Source organism: Phascolarctos cinereus, unplaced genomic scaffold (genome assembly GCF_003287225.1).
Source record: "Phascolarctos cinereus isolate Bilbo 61053 unplaced genomic scaffold, phaCin_HiC Scaffold_726;HRSCAF=1367, whole genome shotgun sequence".
Taxonomy (NCBI): Eukaryota; Metazoa; Chordata; class Mammalia; order Diprotodontia; family Phascolarctidae; genus Phascolarctos; species Phascolarctos cinereus.
In genome coordinates this window covers 82234185-82257035 of record NW_027556098.1, presented here as the reverse complement: position 1 = coordinate 82257035, position 22851 = coordinate 82234185, and the positions used below count along the sequence as shown (strand labels likewise).

The 22851-nt window shown below is 36.1% G+C and overlaps 1 protein-coding gene across 1 annotated transcript in view; it reads left to right on the top strand.

Annotated features, from left to right (window-relative positions):
• SMS (spermine synthase) overlaps positions 1 to 22650 on the top strand; it is a 49520-nt gene extending 26870 nt beyond the window's left edge. The window contains 4 exon segments of the mRNA XM_078146625.1: positions 1469 to 1583; positions 4867 to 4946; positions 14593 to 14708; positions 19912 to 22650. Of these exon segments, the coding sequence (XP_078002751.1) occupies positions 1469 to 1583; positions 4867 to 4946; positions 14593 to 14708; positions 19912 to 19951 (351 nt within the window). The 3' untranslated portion in view covers positions 19952 to 22650.
• Positions 22651 to 22851: the final 201 nt, after the last annotated feature.

Here is a 22851-nt window from a genome sequence, read left to right as displayed (position 1 = left end):
TGCAAACTTTATGTAATCAAAATGATCTTTTTTACATTTTGTAATGTTCTCTATATCTTCTTTGGTCCTAAATTCTTCTGTTATTCATAAATCTGACAGATAAACTATTCCATACTCTCTTAACTTGCTTGTGTTACCACCCTTTTTGTATAAATTATGTGCCTATTTTCACCTTATCTTGGTTTACAGTGTGAAATGTTCTTCTATACCTAGTTTCTGCCATACTGTTCTCCAGTTTTCCCAGCAGCTTTTGTCAAATAATGAGTTTTTGTTCCAAAAGCTTGCATCTTTGTGTTTATCATATACTAGGTTACTATGGTCATTTACTATAATGCAGTTTGTACCTAATCTATTCCACTGATATACCACTCGTATTTCTTAGGCAGTACCTGATTGTTTTGATATTATTGCTTTACTGTTTGAGATCTGGTAGCCTAGAACACCCTCTTCTGCAATTTTTTTTTCATTGATTCCCTTGATATCCTTGAGCTTTTGTTCCTCCAGATGAATTTTGTTATTTTTTCCAGCTCTATAAGATAATTTTTTGATTGGTGTGGCATTGAATAAATAGATTAATTTAGGTAGAATTGTCATTTTTATTATTGGCTCAGCCTACCCATGAGCAGTTAATATTTTTCTAGTTGTTCAGATCTGACTATTTGTGTGTGAAGTGTTTTATAGGTGTGTTCATAAACTTCCTGGGTTTGTCTTGGGAGGTAAACTCCAAAGTATTTTATATTGTCTACAGTTACTTTAAATGGAATTTCTTTCTACCTCTTGCTGCTGAACCTTGTTGGTAATATATAAAAATGCTGATGATTTATGTGGGTTTATTTTGTATCCTGCAATCTGCTAAAGTTAAAATAATTTCAGATAGTTTGTTAGTTGATTCTCTAGGATTTTCTAAGTATATCATCATATCATCTGTTGTAGAGCGATAGTTTTGTTTCCTCATTGCATATTCTCATTCCTTTAATTTCTTTTGCTTTACTCAGAACAAACCCATGAACTAAGCAGTATGTTTATTCCCATTTTATTGATAAGGAAACTCTTAGAGAACTGTAATGACTCATTCAAGGTCACTTGAGTGCTTTAAGCACATGATTTTGCTGGTGATACTTCCTGTAACAATATAGGTCATACCCTCCATCCTCCCTGCCTGCCTTTTTTTTTTTTAACATTTGGGGAGACTGTGTTCCAGAGTTAATTCCCTCTTTAGCCAAGCAGATGATAAGCCTCTCTGAGCTTAGTTTCGCTGGCTCTTAGGCAAATAGTGTCTGTTGTTGGGTCCATATCCTAGCCAGTACTAGAAGTCAAGTCTCCTAATGAGGCCAGTATTCTTTTCATCACACTATACTAGTTGTCTTACATGATGCTTTAATTTATTGTCATGCTGTCATATCTGTTTTAGATTCGGTATTATAGAAGTGTTTGCTTACCCAAAAGTTGTTGTTTTAATCTCCTAAAGGTTCTCATAGAAGACTGTATTCCAGTACTGAAGAGGTATGCCAAAGAAGGGAGAATGTTTGATTATGTGATTAATGATCTGACAGCTGTTCCAATCTCCACATCTCCAGAAGAAGGTGAATTCCACTGAGTTTCGCTAAAGTTCCTTTTATATTCTGTGACCTAACATTTTGTAGCTAGTGATTACTGTTTGCAGAAATAAGTGTTATTTTAATTAAAATGGGCGTAATGTAGGACTACTTAAAGATTAAGTTTGAGTAGGCCAGGATGCTTCTTATGGCATTTGTTTTAATTTTGCTGATTCTTCTATAAAATGAGCTTTGCTATAACACTTAGTCATTTTCAATTATTTGACAGTCTTTGAATAGAACAGTGAAATCAAGGTTATTTTGGTCCTGTTAATCACCTGGAGTTATTTGCTGATTCTGTTCAGTACTTGACCTGTGCCTGTTCAAATTCATTCCCCATTTAAGCATATTGAGCTATTCTTCTGTCAAAACTAGGTATTTAAGCTATTGTTTTGTTTTTGTATAAACAACTTATTGGAATCTGTTAGAATTTTATTCCAGCCTGTTGATTCTGGGTGAAATATTATCTTTTCAGTATTTTTGTATGTGGATGTATTTATATCAACCTAAACTATTAAATAGCTTTGTTCAGTGATTCTTTTGAATATTAACGTCAAATAAGGCGTAAACTTGAGATGAAGCTCACTAAAGTTGTCTTATATAAGACATAACAGAAGGAAAATCCAAATAGAAGAGGAATTTTTTATAAAGGTGTGGTTCTTCAGTTGTTTGTTGCCAATAAAAATTGGAGTTACAAGGAACCCAACTACTTCATATGAGGTTTGATGAGGAAACTGAGACCCAGAGGCTGTGACTAGCCCAAGGATATATGGGTATCAAGTAGCAGAGCTGAGATTTAAATCCAGGCCTGTTTCTTCAAATCTGATGACCTTTATACTGCATTTGATATTATCAAGCCTTGGAATTGTGTAGTGCTTCCTCAGTGAAAATTATGGTTACTTGGTAAACTCAGCATAGCATGGCGTATGTTAATAATGAACAGTTGGTGAAGCACTCTAGATAATGAGGAGAGATGGTAGGGGATAGCCTTTGGGAAATTGCACCACCTTGCCCATGCCAAAAAAAAAATTAAATATTAGCATTTCCTTGGTAATTTTGTTTGGTTACAAATTGGGCAGCATCACAGTCTCAAAAGACTCAGCCAAAAGAGCGATGGAAAGAGTTCGCATGATTGTATAAATTTTCTATAGTACACAGGGTTGTGCTACAACCTGCTGCCTAATTTTATATAAAGTTTTATTGCAAATCATTCTAGCTTGTGTAGGCTGCACAAAAGCGGGTGGTAGGCCCTAGTTTACTGATTCTTGCTATAGTATATTGCCTACCATGACTTGCATGAGGACATGGCTAATTAGAAGAATAGGAAGGTTTGGAGGGATGACAGATGGGGACTGCCTTAGTACTTTGAATGGTGATAGAGAAATAGTAACCGAGTAAGGTCTTTAAGTACTAGTAACAGAGAAAGGTCTTGAAAACTTGACAAGACTACTTCATCTCATAGGAAGAGATGGGAATTGGTTGTTGTCTACATGGACACATCAATCAGATCATATTTAGAAGAGTTATTAGAAATTTCTTTTTTGAGGTTTTCACCTCCAACTTTCTAACATTTAGCTGTGTTGTTTAAGAGCATCACTGTCAAATATTTATTAAGTGATTGCATGCTGAAGGGGCTCTTATGTACTTTCTGGCTCTTGAAATTTGAAGTTACCTAGGACTGAAATCAATGAGTTAAAATCCTACAAATTTAGTATTTTACTCATTTCTTTTCTTGGACTTAATAGATATTTATTTAATGCATGTAGTAATCAAGCATTAGATAGATAGGTAGATGGATGGATGGATGGATGGGTACATACATACAAACACACACTTAGTACTTTGTGCAGAAAGTGACATTTGTATGTATGTGTATAGAGAAAAATATTCATTATATATTATGTATTTTGTGCTATATACACATAAATATCTGTCTACACATATATACACACACACACACACACATAAAGTATATATACACATTTATTCACACATAAAACACCTGGCACATAAGATCCATAGACATACAATTCTCTATGTAGTGATATATATTATATATTTTGTGCTATGTAAATAGCATATTTCTGTATTTTATCTATTTGTACATCCACACATAACAATACTTGGCACATAATAGGTTCTAGAGACATTCTCCTTACCTATATACATAGAAATACTTGATTATATATTTTCTGCCATATAAAAATACTTAAATTTTTCTCCCTAGAGATATCTATAGATCATTACACATATATACAGACATAGATACAGACACACACACACACACACACACACAAATACCTGGCACATAGAGTTTGCTCTTTCTCTCTCCTCTCTTTATACAGAGAGCTGTATTATGTATTTTGTGCTGTGTATTACATATAAATATTTTTATAGGCAGATCATAGATAGATCTACCACCTTGTGTGCCAGACTCTACATTAGACACTGTCATACAAAGACAAAAATTTTATATTTTATATTTATATTTTGGTGGGGGAGATAACAGGACCTAAAGAAGTATCTATAGAATAGATAACAAGGTAGCCTTCCAAAGCGGCCAGGGACCTATGAAAGTTCTCCTGCACAAAGGGGCACTTGAGCTGAGACCTGAAGGAAACCAGTGCTACCGAGAGTCCCAGGGGAAGGAGGAAGAGGGTTCTAGGCCTGAGTCACAGCCAGTGCAAAGGTTCTGGCTTTAGATGGAGGTGTCTTTAGATGGAGTATTGGGTGTGAGGAACAGCAAGAAGGTCCATCATAACTGGAAAGTGTATAGTGTGTGGAGGAGACTGATATGTATAGCGAAGTAGAAGGGGGAGAGGGTGTCCAGGTTGTAAAAGGATTTAGTAACAAAGGAGTATCATGTTTAATCTTGAGACATTAATTTAGCAGATACTGGTTTATGGAGTAGGCTATACCTGTGCTTTAGGAAAAATCATGTTGGCAGCTATGTATGTAATGGTATGTTTTTGAATGCTGTAATGAAAAGAACAAGTTTGGGCTCTACCTACTGGGGATGGCTCGTGGCCTCACTTCTTACTACATTTGTGAGCCCAAATAGAGCTAGTGATTTTTCCCTGTGACCACTTCTGCAAATTGAGAAGTCTAGAAACCATTTACTTGAAAGTGTTCTCGCTCTAAAGTTTATTATGGTCCTGTGGACTTCTGTAAGAGATTTTTGTTGCTTTTAGACAGCAAGAAACTTATTTAATGAAAAGATAAATTTAAAAAAAATTAAGCTGTATAACTCTATTCTAACTTTTATATCTAGATTCTACGTGGGAGTTTCTCAGACTGATCCTTGACCTTTCAATGAAAGTTTTGAAACATGATGGAAAATACTTTACCCAGGTATGCTGCTTTGCTTTATTCTCCCCTCCCTCCATGAGGTTGGAATCTAGTGTATTTAAGAAATAATTGCAGTATATAATTGTGAAATGGTCCTGGAAATTAGAGACAGAAAAAATTAATTTTCTCTTTTATGTGATAGAACAGTAGCATTTCTGTGCATGCCAACTCTGTCTGATCCACAGTTTCGTGGGAGTTAGTGCTCTTGTTTTTTAAGACGATGCTGTTTTATCATTTTTGGTACCTTAGGGATCCCTAGTCCCCAGTTTCGGTGTCTTTAGTTTTGTAAGAAAGCAGTACTAGATTATTGTTTTACTTAACATTTTTGCTGGTCTTTTATTCCAGTTTGATGATGATGGTGGTGATAGCTAATATATATCACTTACTATGTGCTAGATGCTGTAGTAAGCGCTTTACAATTTATAATTCTTATCTCATTTGCTCTTTAAAACAACCCTGGGAGGTAGGTGCTACTATTACCCTCATTTTACAGATGAAAAAACTGAGGCAAATAGCGGATCATATAGCTAGTAAGTGTTAAAGACTGAATTTGAACCCAGATTTTTCTTGACTCCAGGCCCTGTGTTCTGTCCACTGAACCCCTAAGGCAGCCAGACCATACAGTGGATAGGGAATAGGACTTGCAGCCAGGAAGATGTGAGTTTGAATCTCCTCTCAGATATTCCCTAGTTAGGATAACCCCTAGGCAAGTCACTCAACGTTTCTGTTCCTCAGTTTCCTCATCTGTCAAAGGGGGTGGGGAGGGATAATAATAGCACCTATCTCAAAGTTGTTTTGGTTTTTTTTTTTTGCCCCCTAAGGCAACTAAGTTGTTAATAAGAAATCCGTTGAGTTAGCATTTTACAAACCTTAGAGAGCTCTATATAAATGCTAGCTCTTTTTGTTTTATTTTTTGATTAGCATTTCATTAGCAATTACCAATATTTCATCCAGTCATTAAATAAAAATGCATTAAGCCATGCAACTATGTGCTAAGCATTGTGACTATTATTGAATTCTACATTCCTCTCATGGCACTGAAACCTGGTTTGACTTTGAAGGCTTGTTGCTCTTCCTATTATAGTGATTTAGAAAAATTAAAAACAGAAGGGATTGGTGAGGGAATATGTTGGCAGAAAAAATAATCTAGGCAAATAGATATTTTTTGGCACTGGAGATTTTCAGAAATTGTCTGCAAGACTGTATAACCTTCACAGACAAGAAAAAAATTCAACAAATATGTGTTAAGTATCTACTACATTTTTCTAGGCCCTGTAGATATAAGGAACTTTCATTATACTCACTGAGGTTACAATATTTACACAGAGAAGGAGAGCTAGGGCTTGGCCTTGTGATTTCATTGGTAGGGACTCCCTCTACCCATGGAGGTAGACATCTTCTCTGCCATGTATAGTCTTGAGAGTTGCCTAGACCACTAAGAAATTAAGTAGTACGCCCAGGGTTACATAGCCAGTAGGTGTCAGTGAAGCCTAAATTATGTGATGACAAATCCTGAATTAATAAGCGGAGGCGAACAGTTTCCTGCATTGTTTCATAGTAGTGATGCTGAGTGCTTCCCAAAGTGACATTGAACAAGAAAGCTGAGCCTTGGCTGCAATATGATCTTGTACCACCAGATGGAGAACAGTGATCATGATTTTTCTCTAGGAAACTCCTTTTCATCATTAGAAGTATTGTAGATTGTACTCTGCCCATGCACAGTTGACAAAAATCTAAAACAGAATTCTTCTGGAAATGCTGAGTTAAAGTTGATGCAATTGTTGATTTAGTCTCATATTTGCAAACTTAAAAAATGAAGTATTTACTTGTCTGGAAAGGAGAAAATAACCTCACCTTCGAATTGTCTACACCAAAGAACCTTAGTATTAGAGAATTGCCTTCCTGTTCCCTTTTTTTTTTTTAAGGGCTGGTTTTGCTCAACAGATGCAGGGTTTGATACTGTTTATTCTCAAGAAAGTACTAACTTTGAGCAAACTCATTTTCAGTTTTTATATAATTATAAAATCATACGGTAAGGGGTTTGAATAGGGCTAGAAGAGATCTTTAGTTGGTGACTGTCGAAATAATGTCAAGTCTGCCTTCTTAAAAATACCCAGGGATATAGGAAATTTTGAAGGTTTTCATTGGAAAAATGAACGTTCATGCCATCTACCAAAAAAACCAGCAAGTATATGCCTGTTGTATTTGTCAAAAATATTTTTAGGATGTTTCTTAAGTCAGTTCCAAATCGGGAAAAGAAAAAAAAAGAGTATTTGCTCCACACTCAGTTTCTGTAGAGGAAAGGAGAAAAAGTGACCAAAAGTAAATATTAAGTAATTTGTTAAGAAAATTCTATAAATGACCAGATTTTAATAGTTTCTAGTAGCTCCTGACCTTCATCCTTAAAGGGACCACCTGAGAATTTTCTACATCCGTTTCTAGAGGATACCGCCATTGAAAATAGTGGAGCAGCAAACTGGGGCTGCTGTACTGCGAAGAGAATGGATGAGGTTATGTTTAGAAAGAAACCAACCCAGGATGAACAAAAATGCAAACACTGTAATGATACAAACAAAGCAGAGTGACTGCAGAATGTTTCCTGCAGAAGATTTAGCACCTGGCTGTCTTCATGTAGAGGAGCAAGTAAGCCCAAGAGCCCTAGGAATGCCAGTCCCCCTAGAACTACTGATCCTGCTTCGAGCCCGGTTCATGTAGTTATTTGGGGAAGCAGTTACTATGAGAAATGGGGCCAGCATCCCCAACAGCTGCTGTGCAGATAGGACCAGCCTGGATTAACAGCTTGTGGTGACTGATTCGGTCTCAACCACTTCCTCCTCTCAGACCACAATGGAGATAGCCTAGGATCTTGAACTCTCAACAACTAGGATTTGAACCCCCCAGAGTCTTGGGAATAGTAGTGTCCCCTTAACCTACCATATTGCTGACCTGCACAGCTGTCCTTGAAGGGAGTAAAAACCCTGTTACATATGGTTAAGGTTATCTTCATCACCATCACCACCAGGCACTAGCTAATTGCTACTGATAAGTAGGTATGCCCTAGGAATGGACCTGCATCTAGCCCAGCCCTCACAGACATCATCTTGGGAAGCAACTCTATGGAAGCTACAACTTGGCCACTGTTTGGTCCCCACATCCTCAACCACCATAGCTACTGAAGATCCAGAAAAGAAAGTTCTTGTCATTAGAGTTTTTGGCACTCTCAGTAGCTCAAAATCAGAAACAGATAAATCCTTGAAGAAGGATTTATCAGATGTTAGTATGTATGTTGGAGTAGGAAATGGCAAACCACTTCATTATCTTTGCCAAGAAAACTCCAAATGGCGTCATAAAAGAATTGGACATGACTGAACGACAAAGTGTGTCCTTTGGATTGGTGTAGATGAGTACTACTCATAGAGACCAAATTAAGGAATTGAAATATTTGGAGCCAAGTAAAAGGCAAATGGGGGCGTGAACTAGGATTTTGGTGAGTAAAAGGAGAAGATGGATGGCAGACCATGTAAGTGTTGGAACCTAGGTGTTGGGGGAGGGGGGAGGATTGTGCCCTCAACTTGATTCTGTGGTTTCAGTCTCAGGTGACTGGGAGATCAGTGGTAAGTTAGGAGAGGAGACTAAGACCAGGTGAAGCACTCAGAGTCCTTTGGCTTTGTTGTTAGGGACATTTCCAACAGTTACAAGGGTTTCAACCCTATTGGAAACCAGATGGTAGAAGTTAGAAGTGGAGACTGGATAGAGGTAGGATAGCTGTTAATGTGGGAAAAATCTGGGAGTGTTAGTGGGCTGCAACTCAGTACAGACCAACCATATGACATGAAAGCCAAGAAAATTAATACATTGGGAGAGGTGGGGTATGCTGGATGAGGAAGGTGTGTATGTATTGTGTGTTCAAGTTACAGGCTCAGGGTGATTTGCCTAAAACTTATACAAATAATAAGTATTAAAGTAAGGTCTTTGATGCAGGTCTTCGAAGTCCCATTCCCCACCCCCTCATCCCCCCACCCCCACCCCGCCCCACCAGGCATATGCTGTATTGCCTCTTCTTCAAAAGAAGTAGAGACCAGTTTCTTTTTTCAGACCAGTGTCTGTTTCTTGTTTCCTTGCATTGTAGTTGGAGAGGTGAGTGTATTTATTAGTGCAGGACATTTTATAGTGTATTTGAGTGCGCTAAGTTCACAGAGTAATTGGAAAAAAGCTTGATAAGACTTGAGCTGAGTTTTGAAGGCAGTATGATATTTGTGAAATGAACAATGGATTTGGAGTCAGGATCTGGATTCAGTTCCTGCTTATGCCCTTACTACTTCTGTGGCCTTGCGTGGGTCCCTTAACATTCTCATTTGTAAAGTGAGAGGGCGGTTAGATCTAAGGTCTCTTTCTGTTATAAATCTATGATTCTATGATATTCCTACTTATGCTCTCCCCCCCTCCCTCCCAGTTTGGAATGTCCCTTCTCTTAGAATCTATTTGCCTCAGCAATCAGTAGATGGATAAGCTAGTCAAAACCCTCAGGAGCTTCTGGTCAGGCCCTGCCTGGCCTTGCTCCTAAAGTGGTCATGAACAGAGTAGTATTAATTGCTGGACTCATCCCTGGTAGGAAGTTTGATTTACCATGAATCAAGATTTATCCTCAGGGGCAGCTAGGTGGTGCAGTGGATAGAGTACTGGCCCTGGAGTCAGTGGAGTCAGGAGGACCTGAGTTCAAATTTGACCTTAGACACATAACACACACTAGCTGTGTGACCCTTGGCAAGTCACTTAACCCCAATTGCCTTACTTTAGAAAAAAAAAAGATTTACCTCCAGTCTTGCTGTGAATTTTTCTTTGAGAAGTCACATAAAGTTATGTTTCAACATAGGATCAGGAAGTCCTAGAACTTTACTGACTTACATTCTTTTAATTCAAAAAAATTTTTGGCCTTTTTTATCCCAAGGGGTATTTCATACTCTTCTCTTCCTCCCTTGAACATAGTGCTTATGTGTTATTTTAAGTATATTTCTATCCCAAATCTGCTTTTTGGCCAAGTTTGGGAAATGCTGTCATGGGAAACTGAAGTAGTTCTGTATTTTTCTCCTTCTTGAAAATACTACTAGTGATTTTATTTTTTAAAAAATTAATTAGTTTTTAGTTTTCACCATTCACTTCAGTAAGATTTTTGACTTCTAAATATTCCCCCCTTTCTTCTCCCCAAGACAGCATGCAGTCTGATATAGGCTCTACATATGTGCATTCATATTAAACATTTTCACATGAGTAGTGACTTTATTTTTAATGATCAGATCTTTTAAAAAAAATGTGCATCTTTAAAAAAATTTGTTTTTATACCAACATTATTTCCCCTCTCCACTGAATCCTTCTTTGTAATTAAAAAACAAAACAAAACCTTAAGTAAAAAAGCAAAAGCAGCTACATCTGACAGTGTATGCCATATTCCACATTCATAGCCCCCCGGTTTTCTACTGAGAAGAGGAAGGATATATTTCCTTATTAGTTCTCTAAAGCTAAATGTTTATTACCATTTATCATTATGTAACTGTTTTTAGTGTTTAACAGTTAAATATTATTCATTTTAGATTTGTGGGTTTTTGTTTTTTTTTAGTGTCCGGTATAGTTCTTTTTGCCTTGGTTTAGTATGCATCATTCCCTATAAGTCCTCCCATGTTTTTCTGAATTTCATCATTTCCTAAAAGTAGAGTAGTATTCTATTATATTTGTCCAACCACTCCCCAATTGATGGGTACTGATTTTTGCTGTCAGTTAATTTGCTCTAACAGAATGCTGCACTGAATATTATATGTAAGACCTTTCTTTCTGTCCCTGACCTTCTTGAATTATTTGCCCAGCAGAATCCTGGATTTTCTCATGTGCTCATCCCTTCCCTGTGTTGATTATTTCCCATTTATTCTGTTTATATCTTGTTTGCACATAATTGTTTACATGTTGTCTTCCCCATTAGACCATGACCTCCTTGCGGGCCTTTTTTTGCATCCCTTGTTCTTATTATTAGCACAGTGCCTGCCATATGCTTATTGATTATTTTTGACTGAAACTCTATTCATAGGTGATAGATATAGAGTTGAAAGGGACCTCAGAAATCATGTCCAGTTCCCTCATTTTCTAGGTAGGCGATTAGATTGCCCAACGTTGTGTAGAAAGTTGGTGGCAGAGGTTTGATTTTTGAACGTGGATCCAATTTCGTTGCCTTTTATACTCTGCATTTCCTTTCCTAACAGCTAGGAAAAATATAGTATTTCTTATTTTGATAGAGTACTGAGAAAAATGAGTGGATTTGGGAAAAAAAAATGTATCTTGTTTCTTTTTTCATAGGCCCTGATTTGTGACAGTGGTTTGGGTTTTTTTAGGGTGTTTGACAATGTGAAAAAAATAGCACTTTTCCCATTTCCTTCCTATATCTTGCCACATTGTCACTCCAAAGAAGTACTCCCATGTGCCCTTTACAAAAAAAATTGAATTTTAAGATGACAAGAGCAGGTCTTTAGAGACTAGTTTACTGTGCCTTAGTTGTATTACCATTATATGACTTCCACAGTGGTGATATGTTCTAAAAATCACCCAGCAGTATCTTCTATTTGTGAATTTTAAATTACACATGTGGTGTTTGTGTACTCTCACCGTGAACTTGATGTTGAAATGAAATTATATGTTTAGCAAAGGGCAGTTGAGCCAAATACCCACTGAAGCCTTCCAGATGATAATAGGTTACTAAACAAATAGACCTTAAAAAATAACGTCATTTTGTGTGATTGGGCTAAATTAAACCATTTAGTTTTTCTTGAGGATGAAATCTTTCCTGGTCTGTCCACTGTAGCTATTTTCAAACCTATTTTGAAGACTTGAAGTATTAGGAAGACTGTGACGAGTTTATTTTTAAATGAACTTAATCTAACAATATCTGCCTCATATTTTGTTCTGTGACCTAATCACATAGATATTGGAGAGATGTCATCAAAGTGAAAGAGACCTAGTTTCAGATCCTGATACATTTGGCTCTTGCCATTGGCAAGTGGACTCTTGGTACTCTAGGAACTTTTTCTTTCTTTCTTTCTTTCTGTTTTTTTTTTTTTGTGAGGCAATTGGGGTTAAGTGACTTGCCCAGGGTCACACAGCTAGTGTCAAGTGTCTGGTCTGAGGTCAGCTTTGAAATCAGGTCCTCTTGACTCCATGACTAGTGTTCACTGTGCTGCCTCGCTGCCCCCCAGAAACTTCTTAAGACAGATTTACTGGGTATCTGCTGATCTTTATCCATGGAAAAGGTTTTCACATTGAGAGTTCTTGTGAATAAAATAACAGGTACAGATCTCTCCCCCGCCAAAAAAAAAGCCAATAATAACGGCAGCATTGTCAGAGGGGGCAGTTCAAATATTTTGAGCTGTTGTTGAAGGTTTGTGTTTTTTTAAGGGGAATAAACATTTTTAATAGAGAAGGTTTTTTTCCACCCCCTAATTCTTAAGAACCCAGAAGGTTATGATGGGACGTTAAAGTAATTGTGTCATCTAAAAAAACATTCTTTTAGACAAACTGCTTGCAACCAGCTTCCAACGTCTGACCCACTGAAGTGTAAACACTTAGTGATCTCAGTTTTCTTTCCCAGCTCCTTGGTTGAAAGATGGAAATTTCAGTAAGACATGGAAAAGGGTAAAATAGGAATTATAACCAGTCAGGGACTTTATTTTTCTCAGTTTAAGATTGTCTCCTTAACACATTTGTGACTATCTGAATTAGCTGACTTTTCAGTAAAAACCTTGTTTTATTTCCCTTGGGGGTGATCAGATTCTGTCCTGTAAATGGTAGGAAAGGAATTTCTCAGTCACAAGTATTTATTGTCATGCAAAATAAAGAAGATGGAACCTTAGTTCTCTTATTTCCTGGGATTCTTGATTGGTTTTCTGTAGATATGGAATGAACAGATGAGAATTGAGTGTTAGAGCTTCCATCTAAAAGGCTTGAACATACTTAGAATATTACTATGCTTATTCAGTGCATTAATCTTCCTGAGAACTATAAAATCATGACTGGCTTCTGTGAAACTTTTTAGCTTTTAGGGGAGAGAACTGCATTTTTTTTTTTGAGAACTTCTTCTGAAACAAAACTTTGGTGGGAAAAATTTCTGAAGACTATTCCGTATTAGACCTAATGGAGTAGGTCTAGTTATGTTTTAGGTAAATGTCACCATTTCTTTGAACAAAAACAAGGGAATGTTTAATAATTGGGTTTTTTTTACTACTATTATGGAGATATAATAAAGATGTTGTGGTATAAGTCAGAGTTTGGAACATCTGTGTTTAAGTTTTGTCTCTTGACACACACAGAGTGGTTCTGTGACCATGAATAGTAGTTTAACCTCTCAGTACCCCCAGACAATATTCTAAGGCTTGGTTTCAATCAAATCATAGGTCTATACCTCCCCTCTACATCTCATAATAATACTGATAAAGTTGTCAAACCCCTCTGGTGCTAATGTATTATTAATGATGCATTCACTGTGTCAGTACTGTCCAGTCACAACAAATTTTGAAGGGGTGTGTGTGTAGTTATAGATATATACTCACACAGAGTAGTAGAATCGGTCTTTGAGTTCTCAAGAAAAATGATCAAGGGAGGATTTTTTTGTGTGTGGGGGGTTATCATTAGGCTTACCATTTTGGGGTAAAATTTTAAATAAAGCTTTAACTATAATAAAGACCTCAGAGGCTGCCTTCTGATCCAACTAATAAGGCAGAATGAATTATTTTTAAAATTTAAATGGGAGGGTGACTAATCAACTAGAACCATGGAAGTTGAAGTAATTTTGAAGATAAGGGAAACTACTTTTACAGCACTTACATAGTCTTGATAGAAAAATCACAATTATGTGTAACAAAATACAGGAAATGAATGTTATAATTGTTATTGATGCAGTGAATCTTTTACTAATGAGAAGTTTTAGCATCTGGATTTATGTGGGCTGCTTCATTGTTATTTATGTTGTAACCATGTGAGATGGATTGGTAAGTGAATTGGAAGATTGTGAAGCTGACAGTTTCATTCTTTAAATGGAATCTAATGCCATTTGTAATAAAGTACTGAAGGCTTTTTTTCCCTTTTAGAAATGGAGCTTTATAATGGAATATTACTATACTATAAATGTAAAATAAGATTAAAGTAGTATGGAAAGACACAATTTGATGCAAAGTAAACAGAGACAAGAACAATATACAAAGTGACTATAACAAAACAGTACCCACAAAATAATTAAAAATGAATGTTGCGAAATTACCGAGAACAAGCATAGTCTCAAGAAGAAATAAAAGAAATTCTCTTTCCTCCCATTACTCTCTCTGGCCCCTTCCTATGTAGAGGTGGGAGGTCATGGGTATGGGTACTGCATATATTTTCAGATGGTGTGCTAGGTTCTCCTCCTTCTCGCTCTTGCCACCCCCCTGGCCCATTTGGGAGCTAGGAGAGACAAGAAATTTAGGCACTATGAAAACAAAAGATAACAATAAGATTTATTTCTTTTAGATGGAATTTTAGCCTGAACATAGACTTTTCTTTCTTTGTCAGGTCTCTTAGGCTCTGTGGATGCTCTGTGAGTAGGAACTTTTGAGTAGCATCATCTCATTTTGTTTTTCAGGGGAACTGTATCAATTTGACTGAAGCCTTGACTCTCTATGAAGAACAACTTAGCCGGCTTTATTGTCCTGTGGAATTCTCAAAGGAAATTGTATGTGTTCCCTCATACATGGAATTGTATCCTTTTTTCTTTGAATGGGATGTAGAGTCAGTGCGGAACACCCAAGGGGCCTCATCTAATCAAGCAGCTTAGATTCAGATCAAAAACTAAGTTTTGTTTGTTTATGTACCAGAACTATCCCCTTGGTATGGGGATCTTCCAGTGAGGAAACTTCCTTTACAGAGCAGGTACTGATCTAAACTTAGAGTCTTAGAAAGTTGCCTGGGGCATTGAAACATTAAGGATCAATGAGATAATAATTATAAAGCTCTTAACACAGTGCCTGGCACATCGTAAGCACTAAATGAAATTTAGCTATCATCATCATCATCATCATCATCATCATCATCATCATCATTATTATAGGAGTTTGGCCAGAGCCACATTGATAGTATATGTTAGAGTTGGAACTTAAACCCAGCTCATCCAGATTCTGAGAACGTTATTTTATCCATCACATTACAGCTACTTGAACTGATTCATTAGGTACCCCACGTGACATTTCCACTTGGCACTCTGGAAACCTATTTGAGACTTCTGGGGGATGGTGGTGACTAGATTGTATGAATTCATTGACATCGGTAACTCCTAAGGGAGAAAATTCCCCCTACCAATGCATGCTGGCACCTCCTTTGCCAACTGAATAGTCTTATAGAATAGCCAAGAAGCCTGAGAGATTGTGTCTTAAGGTCACACAGCCAGAGTGTGTCAGAAATGGACCTTGAGCTTAGCTTTTCCTAACTTCCTGACCAGAAGCCAGTTTTCTATCCAGTATACTATGTTGCTTCTCATATTTACCCTTTTAGGCCTTACTTTTTAGGACCTAGTCTCCATCAGTTATCTTTGTCAAAACATAGATTCTACTAAGCTAAAATAGGGACCTTGGACAGTGGGAAGAAGATGCTAGTTTAGCAAGTTTCAAGGAATCAGGAGAAGTATCTGGAGTAAGATATAAACTGGAAATGATAAATGGGAAATTATACATAATACTTATTACTGTCATATTATAATTATAAAAATAGCTGACATTTATATAGCACCTAGTATGTGCTAAGTGTTTTGCTGATGTTTTCTCATTAGCTCCTCACAACAGCCCTGGGAGGTAGGTGGAGGTAGATGCTATCATTATATCACATTTTAAGTTGAGGAAACTGATCACTTACTGTTACCTAGGTTTATTGAAGAAACTTTGAGCTGAATCTTAAAGCCTGGGGAACCAAGAAGTGTCTTGTTGACTAAATGATCTGTGCATCTCCCCAAAGTTTTATTTTAATTAATAGATTTTCAGTCATATAAAGGAAATGAAGTGAGAAATTTCAGGTAGTACGTAAGGTGGTCACTTTTTAAAAAATAGTATTTTATTTTTTCCCCAATTACATGTAAAAACAATTTTTAACATTTTTTTTGAGTCCCAAATTCTCTCCCTCTCTCCCAACTGGCAGAACATTTCCACATTAGTTATGTTGTGAAAGAAAACACAGACAAAAAAAAAAACCACCCCACTAAAAAATAGAGTGAAACATAGTATGCTCACTCTGCATTCAGACTCCCATCAGTTCTTTCTTTGGATGTGGATAGCGGTTTTTTCACCATGAATCCTTTGGAATTGGCTTGGATCATTGTATTGCTAATTCACCTCTGATCCTAGTACAGTATTGCTGTTACTGTATACAATGTTCTCCTGGTTTTGCTTACTTCACTTTGCATCAGTTCATGCAAGTCTCTTCAGGTTTTTCTGAAAGCATCCTCCTTACCATTTCTTATAGTACAATAGTAGTCCATCACAAATCATATACTATAACTTATTCAGCCATTCCCTAATTGATGGATATTCCCTCAATTTCCAATTGTTTGCCACCCTAAAAAGAGCTGCTATAAATATTTTTGTCAAAAAGGTCCTTTTCCTTTTTTTTTTTTTAATTTCTTTAGGATACAGACCTAGTATTGCTGAGTCAAAGGTTATGCACAGTTTTATAGCTTTTTGGGCATAGTTCCAAATTGTTCCTCAGAGTGGTTGGATCAGTTCACAACTCCAGTAAGGTGGTCACTTTAACACTTTGTTGGAATTTTCCCTAAGCTATTTTTTGCTTTTTATAGCTTTTACCATTTTTTCTACTTTTGGATATTTTCTCATGGTAAGGGTGGGGAGTACATGAGGATGATGTGGAAAGTCAAGGATTTTAATGATAGAGGAAACCGTACAGATTTACAGTTGGTAGTGACAAGCAGAATTTTAGTGAAATAGTTTTTAGATCAACTGTTTTAAAAAGGAAGTAGTGCCTACTTGTTTACTACTAGTACTTCTATCTTGGGTGCTACTCTGTCAAACTGAAAGGTACCTGGAACTTGGATTAAATGAGACTGGCAGAAATCTTCTTCCAACAGGTATGTGCCAGTAAAGTTATCAGCCTTTTATTATTCTCTCTTCTGTCCTCTAGTTGTTCATTTATTCCTAACTTAATTTAGTTCATAAAAATTTCTGGTTTGGTCTCATCTACACATTTGCTCATATCTCCTTTATAATTAGTGTCTAGCTATTCTCTGAGCTAAGTGTTTCTTAAACATTGCCTCTGGACCCCATTAGGTTCTTAAAAATTATTGAGGATTCCCTAAACAGCTTTTCTTTATGTGGATTATATGTATTTATTAGAAACTAAAACTGATGATTTTTTAAAATATTCATAAATTTATTAAACAATAAAAACATAAATAACATTTTTAATGAAAAATAACTATATTATCCAAAAGAAAAATTTATTGGGAAGAGTGGAATTGTTTGGCACATTTTGCAGATCTCTTTACTGTCTGGCTTAATAAATGACAACTGGATCTGCTTCTTCATTCAAGCTGTTGAGATTTGTTTTTTTGTTTGAAATATATGAAGAAAATCTGGCCTCACATAGATAAGTAGTCACAAGAGAGGGGGATCAAATAGCATCTTACTAAAGTTATCAAAATAAGTTTTAAAGCTCACAAACCTCTCCAGAAAGGGCCTTGGGGACTTCAAAGTGTCAACTATTGGGCAACTGCTATTTTAGAATGTCCAGAGCATTTTTACATGCCTTAGTAAGATATTAGCAAGACTTATAGTTCAGCTTTTAAAGATATATCTTCCTGTCCATGAATATTGACCCCAAAGAAAATATTAAAAAAGGTTGGAGAGATAACAGGAAGTGCCAGATAACAATCCAATTAGTGATATTAAAAACATTGTCAAAACCTTCGTAGAATAATGCTCCACTTAACTGGAAGTTACTTTTTGTATGTATTTGGGGCAGTATTTAGTGGAAAGAGTACTAGATTTAAAGTTAGGACCTGGGTTCAAATCCCAACTCTTTTGCTTAGTATCTATGGACAGGTAACTTCTTTGGGTCTATTTCTTCTTCTGTGACAAGATCAGATTGGAATAAATGACTTCTCAATTCTTTTAACAATATAGAATAACTGAACTCAAAGCAAACCAGAAAAACCTTCCATAGTGTTCTCTAAACATGGGGATTAAAGCTGATGAGCTTTATGGACCATCAGGTGATCACTCAGAGCCTTATTTAGAATTGTCCCTTAAGTAAAAACTAAAAAATTTGGTTAGCCTGGTTACAGTGAAGGGGTTTGGACTAGATTGCCTGACATCCCTTCCAGCTCCCAGTCCTATGAACTGGAGATCAAGGGAAGAGAGAAACATTAAAGAAGGCACAGAATTAGCAATATTATTGAAGAAGCAGCAGCCCCACACCTTAGTAGCTCCTGAAGATAATGTATTTCAAGACAATGTGTTAATATGTGGGCCTCGGTTTCCTCATCTGTTAAATATGGAGATACAGCTTTATTGTCTCTAAATCTATGATTATAATAGCCATTTTTTGATTTAGGAATTAGATTTAACATATTATTTAAGAAGACTAGGAAATGAATAATATATTTAGAAAGATTTCCATTAAATTTTATTTAAAGGAATGCTTGAAATGAGTAAGTTTTTAGCCATTTGGAAAATTCATGTATGTGAGGTTCATCTCATTCATTCCTTGAGTATGAATAAACAAGACTGCTGTGCCAGTTTTTGTATGTAAAGGCAGTTTAGGCCTTATACTGTTTCTAAGTGGGAATTTTTAATGATTGCTATCGTAAAAGTAGAGGTAATTTGCTTTAGAGAGTGAGTAGATTAGAGATCCTCAGGAAAATAAAATTTATGAATTACGACTGTTAGTGCCACGGGTTTATGTAATGCCCTTCCTACTCTGAGTTTGCCTTATAATTAAATTATCCTCATTGGATGCTTCTTCTGGAATTCCTTTCTTTCCTTAGAGAATAGAATGGGAAAAAAATAATTTTTTTTGGATTTAGAAAAAAAATGTTGAATTGGTGGTTAAATAAATCTCTCCAGACTGATTGTGTATTAAGGAAGTGCAAACAATCTCCTGGAAAGATTAGAGCCCAAATTTGTTTTCTTTTTATCTAGATCAGGGATTCCTAACATGATGTGTATGAACTCGTTTCTTGACTAGATGGCCCTGCTTTAGGGGTGTGTTGCTAGTAGCCCCAGCAATAGCAGTAAAATCTGAACAAAATCTGAAATACACCAATAACAAAGTATCAAGTTGAAAACAAAGGTCACCCACTCTCCCCATATAAATGGCAGCTCCTCCTATATATAGCTCCATGTAGCTCAACCTGTACTTGAATAGGAATGCTTTTTTCATTTTCCTCAGAAGAAGATCTAGCTCCTCTGAAAATCCAGTGATGGGGAACTGCCTACTTTCTAAAGGCAGCAGCCCATTCTACTTTGGGGTGTATTAGATAGTTAGGAAGTTTTTCTCATAGCATCTACATTTTCCATTTTCTAGTGACTGTTGACCATCATTTTATATTTCTCCCCTCCCTGTAAAAAACATTACAGAACGAGATGCATTTTTGGAAATCACTAGTGCATTTTTTTAACTGTATAATTGTTATTATTTTCTATTTATTTATTTTTCTTATTTTTCTTTGTTCAGTAGGGTGGGGGGAAGGAAGAGAAATAGAACATTAGCATCATTTGATGGAGGGTCCCTTAGGCAGTCTCCAACTCATTTATATAACATAGTCCCTCATTCATGCCTTTTTCATTTCATAGATAGTATCAAAAAGTGGTCTCTGGTATGTGTGAGGTATTAACTGGTACTTAAATTTTTTTCTTTGAATGACATCTGTTGTGTTCCTTGACCTTCTTTCCCCTCCTCTCAGGTGGGTGTTTTACACTGTTTGGAAGAAAACTGAATTTTGAAGATAATTCTTGCCTGCATATTGCCATCTTGAACCTTTTAAATTATATGCTCTAGATGATCCTGAAATTAGTCATTCTATTGATTGTGAATTCCTTAAAAAGTTTTTTTATTATTGTTTTAATTTAAAAAGCAAATGAAAAATGTATATTTTGATGAGCTCTAGGGTGTTATTTTTTGAAAGTCAACTTAAAGATGAATTGGCAGCTCTGCTGCTTAATGCACTGAACCTTTTAGAATGTGATCCTTGTGTTTCTCTGTTAATGTAGGCTTTTATGATAGAGCTTCATGAGTGTGTGTATGTGTGTGTGTGTGTGTGTGTGTTTGTGTGTTTGTGTGTGAGAGAAAGACCGAGAGAGGGAATGAATGAAAATGAATGGATGTGCGAGAGTGTGTGGGGTGTAAACAGTTTTATTTTTTGTTTCTTTTTTTTAGGTTTCATTCTTTTAAAAATTTCATTTTTAAGGAATATTTGAAAATATGTATATTTTTCCCTTTTACAAAAGTTGATTCTGTTTAAGAAATTGGGTTTAAAGGAAACTTTAAAGTGAATAACAGTGCTTCCATTATAAAAAATAATTTTTTGTGTGTTTTTTAAAAACTTAATCTCAATACTCTAGTTCCATAAAACAAACACTGATGTAATTGTAGTTCTGTTTTTTATGTATGTATGTGTATATATGTATGTACATATACATATATAGTTTCATTAACCAACTTGGTACAATAGACATCTTTCCCTTGTCTTGTCTTCCACCCATCTCCATCTGCCCAATCCATTACACATGCAAATTTGTTTTTTCTCGTGAACTTGAACCTGACGGTAGGTTAGTAAATCTAATTTTGGTACCATGAAATTGAAAGTCAGAGCATGCTCTCATATCCCATGTCACACTCATGTGAGACATTGAAATAAGGCACTCTTTGGATAGTTAGCCAATTCCAGGAATTTACAGGAGTATGTTTGTTTCAGAGAGTAGCAGTAACTTAGATTTATGCATAAGAGAACCTAAGCAGCCAAAAGCTTAGTACTTGTCACCTTGTTAAGGGGGGTGGGCTGGTAGATCTTAAGAAATATAGGTATCAGTTTTCCAAGTTCAACAATTCACATAGGTTCCAATACCTATCTGATCGTTATATTTGTTGAGGTTTCAAGTATTTCAAAATTAAGATTTGAGATTTCAAATTTAAGATTTCTCCCCTTGGCCATTTCTTATCTATATCTTTGTGAAAAGTTATTTTAATTTGCTGATTGAATCAATTCATTTATGGTAACTTTGCTGTAAGCAGACCGTTGTAAATGAGATATTCTGTACCACTTCTAAGGAGGAAAAAAGATAATTTTTTTTTATAATGCTTTAAGGGAGACTTTTTTTTTAAAGCAAGCAAACATTCTTCCCAAATTTTATTCTGCATTTCAGAAGAAACAAATATTCTTTAAAAAGGAAGGTGTTTTTTAACTGCTTGGTTTATTGGGATGGGAGGGAAGAGAAGAGATTAATGACTCCCCTTATTAAGTATATAGGATAAAACATGATGTTGTACTGACCTGTCTTTATCCAAGAAATTTTTTGTGTGTGTGTGTGTGTGCTAACAATGTAGTAAAATTTGTCTTTGACAGCCTTTGTAAAATGGACAAGCCTGTCTTTGAGGATGCTTGCAAAACAAAGGCTGGGTATAATGTTCATAAATATGTTTATATGTGAACATTATAGAATATACACACATAAAAATTATACACACATAATGCGTAATGGTGCTGTTAATGTTCAAATACCATTTGAGTTGAACAACAAGAGAGGGAGCATTTTTCTTCACTGAAAAACTCACCACCACTGAAAAGCAACTTGAAATAATGTGCTTTCTTATGTGGTTCGACAAGCATCTAGGCATAACTTGAACTTTGAACTTAACGATCAGATCAACTTGTGGGCTGAAGCAGGATATCAAGTGATCCGTCTGCGGGGCACAGGTCCTGCTACAAAAACATCAAGTTAGAAATGTGGGTGGTGGGTTTGTACATTCAGGTCCCTGGAAAGGTACATTCAGTGCAAAGGTATATGGGGTGGGGAGGGGTGGGGGAATAAGGGGAGGGTCTGTGAGAGGGGGAGGGAGAGGGAAAATGTGTTGTGTGAAACTAATAATGCACACAACCTCTATAATTTTCTTATTGTCATTATTTGCGTGGAGAAAGAATGACCTTTGTGGTTTTGAAAATATTTTGTAGTTACTTTAAAAAGATAGCATGCAAATACTGAATACTGGTGACTTTATTTGCTGTTGCTGAAGAGATTCTGAAGAAATGTTTAAAGAGTGAAGCACTGTCATTTAAGATTTATTTTTAATGCTGTAGTGTAAAATTTAAAGCTCAGTCCCTCTGTACAGTGAGCTTTTGAATGGAACATACTATATATAGCGCAATATATATAGATTTTTTTGTTACAATGAAAGGCAAATGTGGACATTGTTATAAGCTCAATTCCACACCTATCTATCAACAAGTACCAAGAAAAATGATTTGTGTTTATTTGTATTCTTTGCACCAAATGCTGCTTCCACCTAGAAATGTGATTAAGTATTTTAAAAAACAAGCAAACTTGATTGGTAGTGATTTGACTGTGCTCAAGAAAGACTGCTGGCAATGTTTTTGCTGCCTTAGTGCAGTGCATATGTTAAATAAAGGTATGCTATGGCCACTTGGGCACTTGCCTTATTCATTTGGGTCCATTCTACTTTTCCAAAGTTGTGCAGTAGTTTGGGTTTGCCCCTGCCTAACTTGGTTTGTTACTTAGCTCTTCATTTTGATCTGAAACCCCCACCACCACTTTTTTTTTTCACTGGGGGTAAAGCAGTTTTTGAGAGTGAAAGGAAATTGACCCTTCTCCCAAGATTGTCCCTCCTC